Raw genomic sequence first — 16,179 nt, 5'->3', positions numbered from 1 at the left:
TGTATTGATTTGCAAATGGGCCTGTGGCCTTGCAACGAAATAAATATTAATGATATTTAATTATTATTGTTCTTTCAAAAAATATGTGTAAAAACAAGTCATAGGTCTAAGCTTAGTTGTTTTAAAAGTTTTGCAAGTGCCATTATTACAAGCTTACTCCTCAAAGAGCGAGATTTCATTTCCATAGTGGTCCCTGAATTGTTTTAAATAACAACATTGATAAAACACAAAGACAAAACGGGTTGGAAAATTACACAATACTTATTTTCTATATCAATTTTTTTCTGTCATTTCCGTGATAGATTGACCTTATCACAATAGACCGTGACTGTAATTAAGGACATGTCACCACACGTTGCACGCATATGTTACCATGACAACATCAGGTGACACAGGTGCACGTACTGCAGTGTTAGCCGTTTTAATCAATGTTTATCTTTTTACTATACTGCAAGTGTTATTGTTTTCATACAGCAAAAGGTTGATGTAAAGCTATACACGACAGCGTCTAATCAAAAATATGTATATAAAAATTTATGTTTTAAAAAAGTGTAAAATACCAGTGATGATATGATCCATACATACATACATACATACATACATACATACATACATACATACATACATACATACATACATACATACATACATACATACATACATACATACATACATACATACATACATACATACATACATACATACTTCCACGTGTATTTAATATAATTCTATTAACATTTAACATGATAATCAATATGAAACTGTAACCGTTTTTCCAAAGACCATATCAGATTAATGACGCTTATCCTGTTTCGAACCTAAAATTGTGATCTCAAACTATGATGTAATGAGACAGAATGTATAATTTAATTTATAATTTACAGAACGGTGTTACACAACAGGTTAGATTTACTGCTTCTACTCCCAGTATCACGGAGTGAACAACTTTCAAATAATTAAACTTCAGGAGAAGTCATTTACCATGTGCACATCCGCATATCTTTCAGCTTTGCCACAACAAAATACACTTCCAAATAATATGTAATGCATAGCATAATTGTTTCAATTCTGTTATTTTATTATGTCTATGGTTTGATATTTTATGCTTCTAAATGGCCTCCTACACTGTCTTATTTTCACCTTTGGAGTTGTCTCCTTCCAATGCATCATTGTACCATATGATTTTATATCTCCACTGTAGTGTAGGTGACAGAAGGGGTGGCTAAAATAATGCTTGAGTTTCAATTGGCGGGGCTTAACTTTTTTTGAGAAGAGAGGGTTAGAGGAACTACACCAATTGTTTAACCGTAAATTGTGTACATTTCCTAACTGTAGCTATGCAGACAAATTGCATGAGATAGTATCAAGATGACTGAATAAGTTCTATATATACTCGACCTGAAATATTTTGCTATCATTATATATGGTTTGTTTTATCCTTGTCAAGCAATGTGAAAAAATGAAATCGACCTACTTATCCAATGTGATGGGTTAGGTTACCCGTTGACCAGCATTTTTTAAATTTTTTTCTGACCTTACATATGATATTTAATTGCGTATGCTAAAACATATTATGTAAATTACATGCAAATTTATGTAAATTAGCACTTTCCTAAATTTTAAATGCAAGATTGCACCAAGACAAAGTTCTGCCCCCCTTGGCAATTTGGTCAGGCTACGGCCCTGTGTAATGATGCTCTCTCATCGAATTCGCCAGTTCGATGAGAAAGAACTAAGATTATGTTACATGTAACGTGAGATATACAATGTACGTTCAAAACCTGTACTCGCTAAAAGTAAAACCCGCAAATAAAATATTACATTAATATGTGTATTTCGAAATTGTTTAGGACCACCCAATACAACTTGAAGACATGTATTTCATGTTAATTCAAGATAATTCGATCGAATTTGGCCCCTTTAATTTCTACACTATATTTCAATATTTGTTACCAAATTTAACGTTGAAGAGCTTTGGCAAGATTCTTCCCAATACATCGTCACTGACAATTATATCAAGGAAGACTGAACTATGTAATGTTAAGTTATTGAGGATTGAAATATTCAATAAATAGTATTATAACAATGTTTATAATGGAATTGCCGCCACCTTTTCTCGTATAAAAGATGAAATGTAGACTGTAGAACTGGACATAAACTGAGAAAGTGGTCATTCAATATGATGGTTGGGGAGGGGGGGGGGAGGCTCCCATAGACAGGTGACTCGAGTGAATTCGGATATATGCTCCCGAAATAGGCCACTTTTTAACGAAAATCCCTTCATTGGCTCGATCGATAAAAACTTGTACCAATTCCATGCATATGTATTTTCCTAAATCCTCGACTGAAAGGTAAAAATTGTCATATTCGTGCATGATGTTCATGTGGCATGATCTATATAGCGCCCCCAACGACAAAACAACCTTCATTTCTGGGGCTACCGTGTTTACGCATAGACATCGTAGCTCCACTGTCTATGGTTTATCTTTTCACCGAAACTTAAAAAAAAAAATCTTAGCAATAAATGGGCCGAATAGGTGTTTGCAAACCAGTCGGCATACTACTAAGTAAAATCTGTCCAGGTACTCAAGTTATGAATCAAACTGAAAACAAATCGTTGCAATTAGCAAAAAATGCAACCTAACTCGACATGTTAGCATTTGCCTTTTGGATAGGTGATAATAGTTATAAAAATGAGATCTAGAAATGTGTTTGACATATATTTCGGATTACAAAAATATAAAGAGGGGTGGTTTTATCTAAACTAATAAAATAAAGTTTATATATATATATATATATATATATATATATATATATATATATATATATATATATATATATATATATATATATATATATAATGTTCGGGTTTTGACCTAACATTTCTGTGTCTCGCCGATTTTTCCTTTGAAAAAGAATATTTATTCGAAACGCCGGATTTAACAGCTATTTATACGGACTGATTTATAGTTCCATATGCATTTCTTTTATATATATATATATATATATATATATATATATATATATATATATATATATATATATATATATATATATATATATATATATAGCTAAATATCTATGTACAATCCAATAAACACCACAGACTTAACAAAAAAACGGCTTAACAACAATAAAACAATGTTGTAACAAGTATTGTGAATACGAAATAAAAGCCTGTATTTTGGGAAATATGATAAATAAACGATACAAAATAATTTGCGACATCAGTGTATCAATTGTCATATAATTATTAGAGCTCGTATTACAATGTAAACTTGAGAGCTGTGTAACTTTATATGATGAACTGCACATCACGTCTAGATCGACTTTAAGTTTAAAATGAATACATTCCAATCGACTTTTGCCATGCTTCAAGTTCAAGTTTGTGACGGGGCTTTTACTATATCCACTAATGATAAAACGATCATTTCAACTCAGCTGTCACCGGCGGTCAATATAATAACCTTTGAATAATATTTTTGTTGTTACCTGTAAAAGAGAATTAAAACAGTACTTTTGGGTCTATTTGTAACTCTGCACCGTAGTTCTACTGGTTTGTGGAGTCATGACGCGGATTATACTTACAGTTAGTTCTACCATAGATCTTCGAAGAAGGTCCCCTCCAAGATCTATGGTTCTACAAGTACTTGTACTAGTACTACTACTGACACAGTAGAATTAGTAGAGCGCCCTCTATGGCGTATTATGTAAAATATGCACACGAGCAGTCAACGTACGGTAATAGGCCGAAATGTAACTCTTCAAAAGCTTTTTTGACAAAATATTATCCACGTCTTGATCCAGACCAAGCTACTCTCACTGAATTTTAGTTAGTTACTAGAATTGAGAGCAACCGGGTATTTAAAGGTGTCACTTAATTGTAGATAATAATAATAATAATAATAATGTCATATAGCGCTTTCCCACTCTGTGTTTAAAGCTTTACAATTATTACCCCTGGCTCGGATCTATATTGGCACAATGGTCCTTTACACTTCCTCAACTCCCTGGGGAGCATACAACCCATTGTAGCCTTAAGTGCATAGGATTAAAGCATTCACATTGCAACCTCTATCCTACTAGGTCCCCAATTATACACCTGGGTGGAATGAGGCACAGTCGAGATTCAAATCTTGCTCAAGGACTTTAGCCACTCAGAAAGAAATGGCAGCAATGGGGCTTGAACCTGCAGCCTGCAGATTCCAAGCCGGCCACTCTTACCAATTGCCCATTATGACTCCACATAACATAAAGTACAAAGATAACCAGATAACCTAAAGTACAAAGTGAAAGTGTTATGATGATGATGCCAGATGAACACAGGTCAGGATGTATTTACATAGTGAGGTTTCCAAAATCCTTGCAATATTAACAACTTGGAGCTACTCTGATCATCTTTTGATGGTGATGACCAATTGATTGATAACAAGCACAGTGAGGTGTAGCTGTCATATGCAATTCACACACTCTGACATGTTGGGTTCTTGGAGCACATATTTGTAGAGCTAGTGAAGTGTGATGTGGAATCCACAAGACATAGTCCTAATCTTGTAAGAAGTTTCTATATTTGAATCTTAACCTGCCCTACCACACACACACACACACACGCACACACATACACACACGCACGTGCACACACACACACACACACACACACACACACACACACACACACCACTTACTCCAAAGATAATTAATAAAAGACAAATATTAGTCATAGTGACCACTTATTTATTGGCTCACAAAATTATGTGATTCATGCTCCATAGTATTCTTATACATACTAGAAGTAATGTTATAACTTGAAATACTTTTATACAATCTCAATTAATATACAATTGCACGGCTAAAATGCAAGCAATTAGTCAATAAAATATTAGCAGCTAAAATGCTAGTGTGAAGGTTGGTTTCATTCATTCAATGTATATACCTCACGCACACCTTTAATGAAAGGGAAGACGACATTTGTTTCTATGACAACAGTAAACAAAACTGTAATACAGTGGACCCTTACTAAGTCGTGCCTCACAAACTCATAGTTTGAGCTAAGTCACGGGTATCACTTTGGTTCCCACTTTTTTTATATTGTTCAAAAAATGTACAAGCATTTGCTATGAATACATGTTTTTTTTTATCTGTTACATCTTCATTGTGTGATTCTGAGTATATAATTAGTACCTCGCTAATTTAGAAACCCTTGATAAAGTCACAGTTGTGTGGATGGACTCACAGACCTGCAACTCAGCGAGGGTTCACTTGCTGTAATTTGAATATACGATGTACATTCATACACCTCATAGCTTGTCAGTCTTTTCAGCACTCCTAATACAAACCTTTATATTTTGTGCCTTTCATTGAGAAAGTCTACCTGTGTCTAATTTCCACACTTCCATATTATTTTGTGACGTACTACATATTTATACTCAGTAATTAGTATATAGGATGGAAGCTTATGCCTGGATTAAACAAGTTTTGGTCACTTCAAGTGGTAGGCAGTTTAGATCTCAGACCAACTACTTGATCTAAGTTTACATGACGTACGTTGCTGGGTTGTATCTGAAGATAAACCTCCCCTGCCCTAACATACCCACTCCCTGGGAATTACAGGTTGGTCTATAGTTTATATAGCTATAATGGATAGTAGCCGTATACGGATTCTATACCTAGTCCCAGGGAATTACAGGTCGGTCTATAGTTTATATAGCAATAATGGATAGTAGCCGTATAGATTCTATAGCCATTCCCTGGGAATTACAGGTTGGTCTATAGTTTATACATCTATAATGGATATTAGCAGTATATGGATTCTATAGCACCAAGTATTGAATACAACACAATCACAATCATGTACACAGATGATATGCTGTCAAATAACACTAAATTCTTGACATTCTTCAACTTTTCTAAATCCTTGATTTCTTTTTCACAATTCTTTCCTTTGTGTGATATATATCACTTTGATGCCACATCACATGTTATCTTGTTTGAGTTTGTGATTTTTTTGTTCACTTTCAATTGGCAATCTTTTCACGGTCAACATTCATCTTTTCAGCAAATGTTCAGTTGACACCTTTCATAAGGCAACATGGCTTTAAAAGAGGAGAAACAGTTTGAAGGCAAACATATATAATGTACAACTCTAAAGTTTACAGTAATTATGTCAACAAGCTGTAAAAAGAAAGGTAAGTAAAATATTATGATTCCTAGCTCAAGGCTTTGGCAATTTACTGGCCAAATTCAACAGTTTAAATATATTATGTGTAATACTGTAGGGCCTACATCATCCAAGTATAGTGATGTCATTGTGTGTCATCATAGTGTTTATATCAAGTGTATGGTATACTGTCACAATGGAGCCCTACATATGGTTGAGGTGATAACTGTAAATAATGCCGACCAGTGCAATACAAGTAAAATAGCCAATGACTACTTGTCTTATAAAACAGCTTTTAGATCTCATTGAGAGTTGTTACGCTATCATTCACTTTAACACACACAGTAACCAGTCGTTTGTTTGTTGGCAATATTGTTTACAAATTAACATTAGAATGGCTACTGGGTACATTCTCTAGCTAACATGTATATTAAAGCTATTGAACCGATGTTTTATATTGACACTTGATAGGAACACTAGAAATGACTGCTGCACAATGTGACATCACTTTTCTTAGGTGTTACAGGTTATTTTCAAATTTTCAGCACAGTCATACAGCTTACATGCATGCACAGCTCACAACATCTGTGATAGGACTACATTCAACACATTTCAAGTTTCTCAGACTTACACAGGTTTTACAGGTAGATACCACCACACTACAGTGATCATAAAAAAACCCACACTAACCACCTATACACAAGTTACTGAAGGTTGTTCCCATGCTTTCATACACACAGACACAATACCATCAACTCTCATTCAAATACATATACTTTCTCTTTCTCATTGGATATGCTCACATTAAGTATGGGAATTACTCTGAACATGACTACTGTTATAAAAAAACTACACTGCAATTTACATTCACAATGATTCTAACAATATGAACATGCCCATGTAAATATTAACTGAGTTTCAAAAGAAACATACAAACTATTTGTAGTCTGTGTTTGTTTTTTCTAGCATCGAGCCATTAGTGCGAACAGCAGCCTCGGTGAAAAAAAACAAAATCGTAAATAATTCTGACAATAGAAACAAAGACTTATAAAGTATACAATAACAAATAATACATTCATCTCTAAAGTGAATAGAAATAAGATTATGTGCTTATAACTAATCCTCCAAGCAGCGCCATTTTTCAGTAGCTTCTTTCCTAGCATCAGGTTTGAGTTGATTGCGAACACCACCGAGTACACTAGATGTGGCTTCAGTGGCTATTATTAGTGGTTTGACTACAGTGGGAGGTATTTGACGAAGAACACCACCTACAGCACCAGACATTCCTTTGTGTTCATGCTCTTCTCTGGCTACTCTCATTATGGTTCCAGCAGTATCACCAAGACCCTGTTATAGAAATCACAAACTTGAGTCCATTTCCCCACTTTTATATTTCAGGATAATTTCTAATAATGAGACTACGAGGGGCTGATTAACAAGAATATACTGTTCTAAATTTATCCAATTCAAAGTCATTATCACTCAGAAGCTTGGGTTCAGCGTGACTGTCCTTCAGGTATTTTATCAAATAATAAGCCACTACAAAACGGATAAATTCTTTCATGTTTTAGAGTACATATTGATACAATCAGAGCACAACACGACCTTGATATGCATAGAGTGTATATCTACACATCACTTACTTCTGTGACAACTTTATAAGCTGTGGCCATTCCTTCCCTGAGATCAGCTGGCTGCTGTGCAAGTCTGTGTTGTACAAACTGTACACCACTGCCTTGACTGTACCTGGATACACTGGGGCCTGGTGACACCATGTCATAGGTTGTCTCAGCTACTGCCTGAATACAAAATGTATGAATGAAAATTTGTAATGGACTGAAACAGTTGATATGTAGGTACTATATCATATACCTAAGGTGGACTTAGCATTATCATGGGCTGAGACAATCACCCTGTTGATATGTACCGGGTAGGTCTTTTGCCCTATGAGTATGAAAGGTTGTTTGTTGTTGTCCTTTTTCAAATGATAAAAGAAATTTGAGGGTTTACATTTCCATTTCAAGGAAATTGACAATCTTTAATTTTCCCATAGAGTTAACACATTATTTGGTGGCCATATTGGATTCTGAAATGGTTTCATTTTGATATCACTTTGATCTCTATATCACAGATTTGTAGGGTGACCCCTCATTTTGCTCTTGATTTGAACTGAGAAAGTATTTGAGTTTTTTTAATATAGTAACAGAAAATATTTAAACAGTTTATTTCCTAGACACATTCTACATTAAGTGTAATGATAGTAATGATAGTAAGAAATGAGAGAATACAATACCTGTACACATTGTACTAGTCTGTTGGTCAATTCTAATGCAGACATTGCAGTGGAGGTAGTAAAGGAATGTGCCCCTCTTTGTAATCCCCTCACAATACGTCCATCTTTCTGGTATTGTTCAATTGGTAGTCTAACAAGGTCAACCATTCCTTGTACTATAGTCAAAATACAATTGTACATAAATAAGATATTTGCCGATATTTTCACTCTTACAAGAAACATTCCTTCCTTCCAAAGAGTAAATGCTACCGTATGTGCAAAAAATAAACAAATGTTCATGAATGTGAACCTTACTACAACGAGTAACACTGAAGTAAAGCACTTTCTCTATGTGCTACACTCATTTATAGCATTCATATCAAGGGTAAAAGTATACTGTTTCAGTTGATTTATTTACAAGCCTAGCATGTGGCCTTTCTAAATGTGGTCAATTAGCAAATGAAACAGTATACTTTTACACTTGATATGGATGCTATAAATGATTGTGGTACATACAGTAAATGCTTTACTTTGGTGTTATGGGTTGTATAAACATTTCTGTGGGTATAAAACAACAATTTACTGTTCAAAAACAGTATAAACATTACAAAAAAACAACAAAACTATTTAACAACTTGTCAAGAAAAATTGTTCAGAGCTAGCCACTCATTCATAATTCTAATAAAACAATATTCTCTGATCATAGTAATATGAAATTAGAATATCTAACTTTATGTAACTTGTCTATACTTTAGGTAGCATGTACCATGGAAATAACAAATAATTTGATTTCTTGGTTGACTCATCAGCTACACCAGGCATTACAATAAGTTTACAGGAGAATAAGTCAGCCTTCTTGTTCTGTTTATTATAGACCCTCAAATGCTATCACAGGTACTGGGAATTGGAGTCTCTCTGCCAACACCTAGAGTAAAGCTATACAATTAGTTACATATATTTGTAGTAAAGCACTGTACATACCAAGTTGGACAAGTGAATGCATTGGTCCTACACCTCCCAATATGCTGGGTAACTGATTCCTTTTGATATCTGACATCCATTCATTCATTGTGTAATTGACAACTTTGTCAATACCCAAGAGACTGAAAGACAACAAAAAAATACTAACAATGTGATGCTGGCATCAATGGGCACATATTAATAATGAAAATATCAGTAATAAATGTGCATACAGGTCTTGACATAGAAAATAGCAGCAGTTATTCAGTATAGAGGAACCATACACTGGTTTCATGGCTAGAACTGAATTAGAGAATATTTTACTTACCCTTGCCGAAACTGAAGTCGTCTAAGTTTCAGCTCTGAACAGTTCAATTGGCCAAGACCAATCAGTATGCCAGCAAATGTACCCTTGAAGTAAGACATCATTATGAAATGAACTACAGTACCATCATGATATAAGCTATTCATTTTTTTCACTCTCTACATATACCACTATAGAATGTTTAACGACATTTTTTTACTATAAATTAAAATGGGGGAAAAGTAAAAATCTATTTCACATACACAAAAATACTGTTTGTTACAGTGACTGTAGTAGTTTTAGTAGTATGTGGACACTCCACTTATCTGTCATTATTTTGTACTAAAATGCCTATAAAGTAATGTAGGTATTACTTTGAGTAATGTTGACTGGTGACATTATTTTAAGTTGAACAGCATAAAAATGATCAATACATACATGCGGCTATGGTATTGACAAATAACTTTGCGAGAATCGGATAAGGTGTGTTACAAATTGGTATGAAGACACGCCTACCATTTTCATATGGATATTTGAGTGTTGTCAGATTCAAAATGGAGACTTCTTAATCTTACACAGTACAGTCCAGTCTATATCTGTACTGCATTCATGAATACACAGTATTGGAAGAAAATCAAAACAATTTATGAAGGACTTCAACACGACACCATCTCACATTTTGCACTGATAACATTTATTGACTTACTTCTTCGAATGCCATATGTTTGCCTTGATAGTCCAACCGTATGGGAACCTCAGGGGCAAAGGTAAATGACCTGGAGAAATGCAAAGAAATGCGACAGATTGAAATATAGTCAATTAATTTATTTCTAATCACTGTTAATGCTCTTTGCTGGGTAACTGATGACATATATTGAGCTACTAGGGTCATTGTCGTGATTGCTAGATATTTTCATTGTCATTGTAGGACTTGTACAATGATTTTCAAAAGATCCTTGACTTTGCTGGTACTTGGTCGAACACATGCTTTTGAAACAAAATCATTTCTGCAACCATGAATGCAGTTATGTAGACTTTGCAAAACCTTTTAAGTAATCTTTTTTAATGTTGAAGTCTGCCAATATTAAGACAAATCGGACTTTCATGTCTGCGAATTGTAAGATTATTAACTGATATCTCCACTCTTACCTATAAAATACTGGTGTAGCAGCCGGCGTGGATGGCCTCTCTTGCTTGACGACAGTCTCATGTATAAGTGTAGATGTGTCTGATACATCGCTAATATCCAAGTCAATCATATCATTGGAAGCATTAGATGATAACGATGATGGAGCATCTTCAGATACTAAAGTATTTGGTATTGATGTCAGAGATTTGGGTTGACTGTAAGCTGTAATATCACCTCCAGCTTTGCTAGCTGTATTCACGTTGTAAAAATATGTAATAACCGTTAGTTGTCTGGTAGACAGTGTAGCCTATTTTCAGTGCTGATGTGTCATTCTGATAGCACTTGTATTGTCAGCTGTCCTGATTCCTGTTCAAACTGATTCAGTTAGCCACACCCCCAAAATTTGTTATCAGCATCCATACAATTTACATAAGTACTAGTATACGTAAATTACATGTAAATTATCACACTTGATGTGTTGCATCAATGTTAACTCAAGTTCATCACAGTCGAATGCTTTCATTTATATAATGACTTCATTTGAATAAAGTCCCCACTGTAACAAGTCAGCTCAGTGGGCAAATATTTTAAAACCACAATAACAACTTGATACTGGAATTACGACAAGTTGCATCAGTGCCAAAAATAGGCTATAGCTAATGTGAAAACAACAAGAAACTTTACCTTGTAAGTATCAAATGTCAATACAACTCCCATACATAATATCAATTCAGTTGCTTTTTTTCAGCTCCAGTTCTAAGTGTTTTTATCAGTTGAACAGTTCATTTTCAAATAAATACTATACAAAGTGAACAATGTGTGTAGCTGTTTAATATCCAGGCCAGTTATCAGATTTCAACTCCCACTTCTTATGGGCTTTACAGGGTTATATTCTGGTATAACACCCTCCTAATCTATGTCATAATTGCTATTCTCACCTGTATTTAGCTTCACAGGGTTATATTCTGGTATAACGCCTTCTGATAAAGCAGCAAAGAATTCTCTCAGGAAAAATAATGCATCCTGCAATGATTCAATGACATCAAAAGTCTATTATAATACACATATATTATGATGAACACTAATCTATACTAGTGAACAGTTACAAATAAAATAAAACTTTGTACTTCACCAAAGTGCTTTCAAATTGCTAATCCCACATTTCAACCCGAGTCATCCGGTCTTCTTCAGGGATATGAAGTCATATAAATTTATTGAATTTCAATATTGTTCTATAACATTACAACATTTATGTAAGAACTATCATGACCAAAAAACTTTTACTATAGGGTTTAATCCCTAGGAAATCATACACACTTGAGCAGCACAACAACAGAAATACTATCAATAGGAGCAAATATATGAAATAGTAGTTATTGGGGTATTTAATATTTTACCTGATCTATATTGAGTCTCAGTGGTTGGATTGCTACACGTAAACAACACTCTTCACGAGGCAGTGCAGGATCTGGTCTGATATGCAAGGCTTTGATCATTAGCTACGACAGAGATATTGGAAATAAACATATTTATTGACATAACACGACTGTGTACATTTGTATGACAAAAATGAATAGTATCTAGTCAGATATTCAAAGCTTTAAAGATCTCAGGGCTATATTAATTATTATACATGTCATAAATATAAAAAAACATGGTACCATTGTGGATTTCTGGCTATATCATACAGATTAGAAATATTGACTGCAATAAGCAGTGGGTGAGAATTTCTATTACATATTAGAAATATTGACGGCAATAAACAGTGATTTAAAATGAAATGTCTATCATTGGTACTGAAAGAAAATCTCATATTGTTTATGTAGTGTTGAGTGTGTTTCATTAGTAATACTTATTCAAGTTCAATACACCTTTTACACAATAATATAACTTTATACAGAGCTCGAGCAGCAAACAATAACATTATACCCTTGACACTGATGATACAACAAGTAACACTGAACAGAAATAAAGCACTTTCTCTATGTATACTATGTGCTACACTCATTTATAGCATTCACATCAAGTGTGAAAGTATACTTTTTCAATTGGTTTATTTACAAGCCAAGCATGTGGCCTTTCTAATGTGGTCAATTAGCAAATGAAACAGTATACTTTTACACTTGATATAGATGCTATAAACAACTGTGGTACATACAGTAAATGCTTTACTTTGGTGTTATGGGTTGTACTTGATATGGATGTTATAAATGATTGTCATACATACAGTAAATGCTTTACTTTGGTGTTATGGGTTGTACTTGATATGGATGTTATAAATGATTGTCATACATACAGTAAATGCTTTACTTTGGTGTTATGGGTTGTACTTGATATGGATGTTATAAACAACTGTGGTACATACAGTAAATGCTTTACTTTGGTGTTATGGGTTGTACTTGATATGGATGTTATAAATGATTGTCATACATACAGTAAATGCTTTACTTTGGTGTTATGGGTTGTACTTGATATGGATGTTATAAATGATTGTCATACATACAGTAAATGCTTTACTTTGGTGTTATGGGTTGTACTTGATATGGATGCTATAAATGATTGTGGTACATACAGTAAATGCTTTACTTTGGTGTTATGGGTTGTACTTGATATGGATGCTATAAATGATTGTGGTACATACAGTAAATGCTTTACTTTGGTGTTATAGGTTGTATTACCAAATGAAACAGTATACATTTAAACTTGATATAGATGCTATAAACAATTGTGGTACATACAGAAAACACTTTACTTTGGTGTTATGGGTTGTACTTGATATGGATGCTATAAATGATTGTGGTACATACAGTAAATGCTTTACTTTGGTGTTATAGGTTGTATTAGCAAATGAAACAGTATACATTTAAACTTGATATAGATGCTATAAACAATTGTGGTACATACAGAAAACACTTTACTTTGGTGTTATGGGTTGTAAATACATTATGCAGAGTAAGTGTTAAACCTTACCATGTTAGCATGTGCCTGTCTTGGTCTATCTTCTGATGCATACTGATACAGGAATTTATTAATCTGTGACTGGATTAACCTATCTCTTATTTCAATATCATTGATAAGTAGAATCTGTCTTGATGCCTGCTCTGTGTCTTCTGGGTATATCTCATACTGCATGCGTACCTACAGAAATCATATCAATATGTACTATCATACTACACAGTCCCAATATGGACACTTATGTCTGAAGTATATTGAATGAGTATTCTGTAAGAAACGACATGTCATGTCACACTAATCAGCAAGCACTCATGTAAGATGTGAAAAGGGTTGAATGATGTACAAGGGCACCCCGACACAGCGTACCGTATAGACTAGTTTGGTGAGGAATGGTTTTTTTTTTTTAAAGTTATGATTTTCATCCAATTACAAATATAACATTTTACTATCACATTACAATGCCATTCTCTCAATATCAAGTTGTAAGCACTACAGCACTATGCAAAATGAAATTTGGTGATTTTGACATATCATTTCAGCTTTCCTTTCCTTTTTTTTTTTGAAAACTCTGAATACTCCTTTCAACGTTCATCATACAAACTATTTTCTATTTTGTCTGAACTATTACCTTGTTCATCTGTAACTCCATCAGTACATCTTGTTTCCTTCCAGCTCCTCCTTTACTTTGCCAGCGTAGCTTACTTCCACTGTTTCTTCTCTCGGCAAATGAAGGAGATCCCATCCTGCCTCGTGATCTAACAAAACAAGTGAATTTTTAATTGTAAGGTCAGATCTACACCATCAAGAAGTATTTCATTCTGTAAAATTATGTTGTGAACATAAAAGACAATGTAAATATTCCAATTTATTACAATCCATTCTTGAAGGGTCCATAATCGTGAAAGTGCAAGTTAACGACATTCGACACCAGGTACACATGCATTGGGCAAATTTAGAGGAAAATATGTCAAATATAAAAACCTAATCATAATCATCAACACACCTTGTCTTCTCAGGTGTAGAACTTCTACTACCAGAAGAACTTGGACTACTACATCTTGAACCTAAGAAAGGAAATAGAAAACATTCTTTATATGATCATTACATTAAAACAACCAATTAATAAAGGATGATGTTAGAATTAGAATCAACTATATGTATACATTCCATACTTTTTTATCAATAGAGCGGTCAACAAGGCCTACTACTCCTGCAATGTACTATACCATATAATATATATACACCTACCTTGTGGGACTTTTTCATCTGCAGTTGATTCAAAATCCTTTCCACCATATAAATACCATACTAGTGCTATCTCTTTGACAGTATATCTGTACAAAGCATCTGGGAAGTGGTCGGGTGCTTTCAAAATATCCTTTTTAGTGGCTGGTATTTTGAAGTGATTGTTCACAATCTTGGTAGGGCCAGGTTCCAATACTGTCACTTTAGGTTCACCATCTCTTGGCTGAGTGAAAATATACTTAGCAGTTATGGTTTACTCAATCATTAGATAGTAAATGCACAAAATAAGAATCACAAATATTGTAGACACTCTTGGGCTCTGCCAACTTAGGACGAAAAAATCAAATTTTTGACTAATGAACTGAAATGAATAATTCAAATTTAGGAATAAGAACTATTATCATATACCCAGTATGCATAGAAACATGTGCAATAATTTTCCATATCACATCCTGGCTCACTTTGCCCAAATATGGCAAGTGGAACATACCCTCATCAATATCCATACGCAGAGTGATCTGGCATTGATTTCTCACTACCTTTATGTATTTGCACATAAAATAATGTCTCACAGTCATGTGGTTGTGTGATTCAAATGATTTTGTCATATCAGTTTATAGAGTTTATGATAAAACCTTCATGACTGTAGATATTGGTTTTTGCTGACCTCTAGTGCTATGACTTATGGACCCTTCCACCATACAACCTCGGTTCACAAAACCTATTTTCGTGTCATAAAGATCATCATTGTAAATCATTTCCATTTTAAAATGCTAGTTGTTTGCTACTTACAGAAATACCCATTCCTGGTACATCTAGTATACAGAACTCATCATCATCATCAAAACTATCATCATCCACTGGAGATGTTTTACGTTGAGTTGTACGAGTTGAGTTTTTCATTGATCTTTCGTTTCTACTCTGCTCATCAGGAAATAGAAAGATGCTAGCTTCCCCTGATGAAGTCTCCCTAAGGTTACTTGGTGAGGATAGGTCTGTGGAAAGTGATGACAGGTGTTGAAATATAAGAAGTACACATACTATTCCTAACCTGTACAATACAAGCTGTAAGTTTGGCGATAGCAATACATGTACTATCATGATGCTATAGCACCAGTTTTGTTTAGTGGAATTTGACTCTCCCCCCCCCCCCCCAC

The 16,179-nt window shown here is 34.2% G+C and overlaps 1 protein-coding gene across 1 annotated transcript in view; it reads right to left on the bottom strand.

The window, feature by feature from the left end:
- Positions 1-4,733: 4,733 nt before the first annotated feature.
- Positions 4,734-16,179, bottom strand: part of LOC144447298 (autophagy-related protein 2 homolog A-like) — a 35,405-nt gene continuing 23,959 nt past the window's right edge. The window contains exons 31-44 of the mRNA XM_078137226.1: positions 15,815-16,017; positions 15,026-15,245; positions 14,781-14,841; positions 14,406-14,532; positions 13,793-13,960; positions 12,220-12,321; positions 11,761-11,845; positions 10,843-11,071; positions 10,400-10,469; positions 9,718-9,800; positions 9,411-9,532; positions 8,451-8,605; positions 7,801-7,956; positions 4,734-7,504 (exon numbers count right to left, since the gene is read on the bottom strand). Coding sequence (XP_077993352.1) covers positions 7,274-7,504; positions 7,801-7,956; positions 8,451-8,605; positions 9,411-9,532; positions 9,718-9,800; positions 10,400-10,469; positions 10,843-11,071; positions 11,761-11,845; positions 12,220-12,321; positions 13,793-13,960; positions 14,406-14,532; positions 14,781-14,841; positions 15,026-15,245; positions 15,815-16,017 — 2,012 coding nt within the window. The 3' untranslated portion in view covers positions 4,734-7,273. The remainder of the gene's footprint in view (positions 7,505-7,800; positions 7,957-8,450; positions 8,606-9,410; positions 9,533-9,717; positions 9,801-10,399; positions 10,470-10,842; positions 11,072-11,760; positions 11,846-12,219; positions 12,322-13,792; positions 13,961-14,405; positions 14,533-14,780; positions 14,842-15,025; positions 15,246-15,814; positions 16,018-16,179) is intronic.

The sequence above is a fragment of the Glandiceps talaboti genome, chromosome 2 (assembly GCF_964340395.1).
Source record: "Glandiceps talaboti chromosome 2, keGlaTala1.1, whole genome shotgun sequence".
In the NCBI taxonomy this organism is placed as follows: domain Eukaryota; kingdom Metazoa; phylum Hemichordata; class Enteropneusta; family Spengelidae; genus Glandiceps; species Glandiceps talaboti.
The sequence above is the reverse complement of the archived record's forward strand: the minus strand, read 5'-3'. Positions and strand labels throughout refer to the sequence as shown.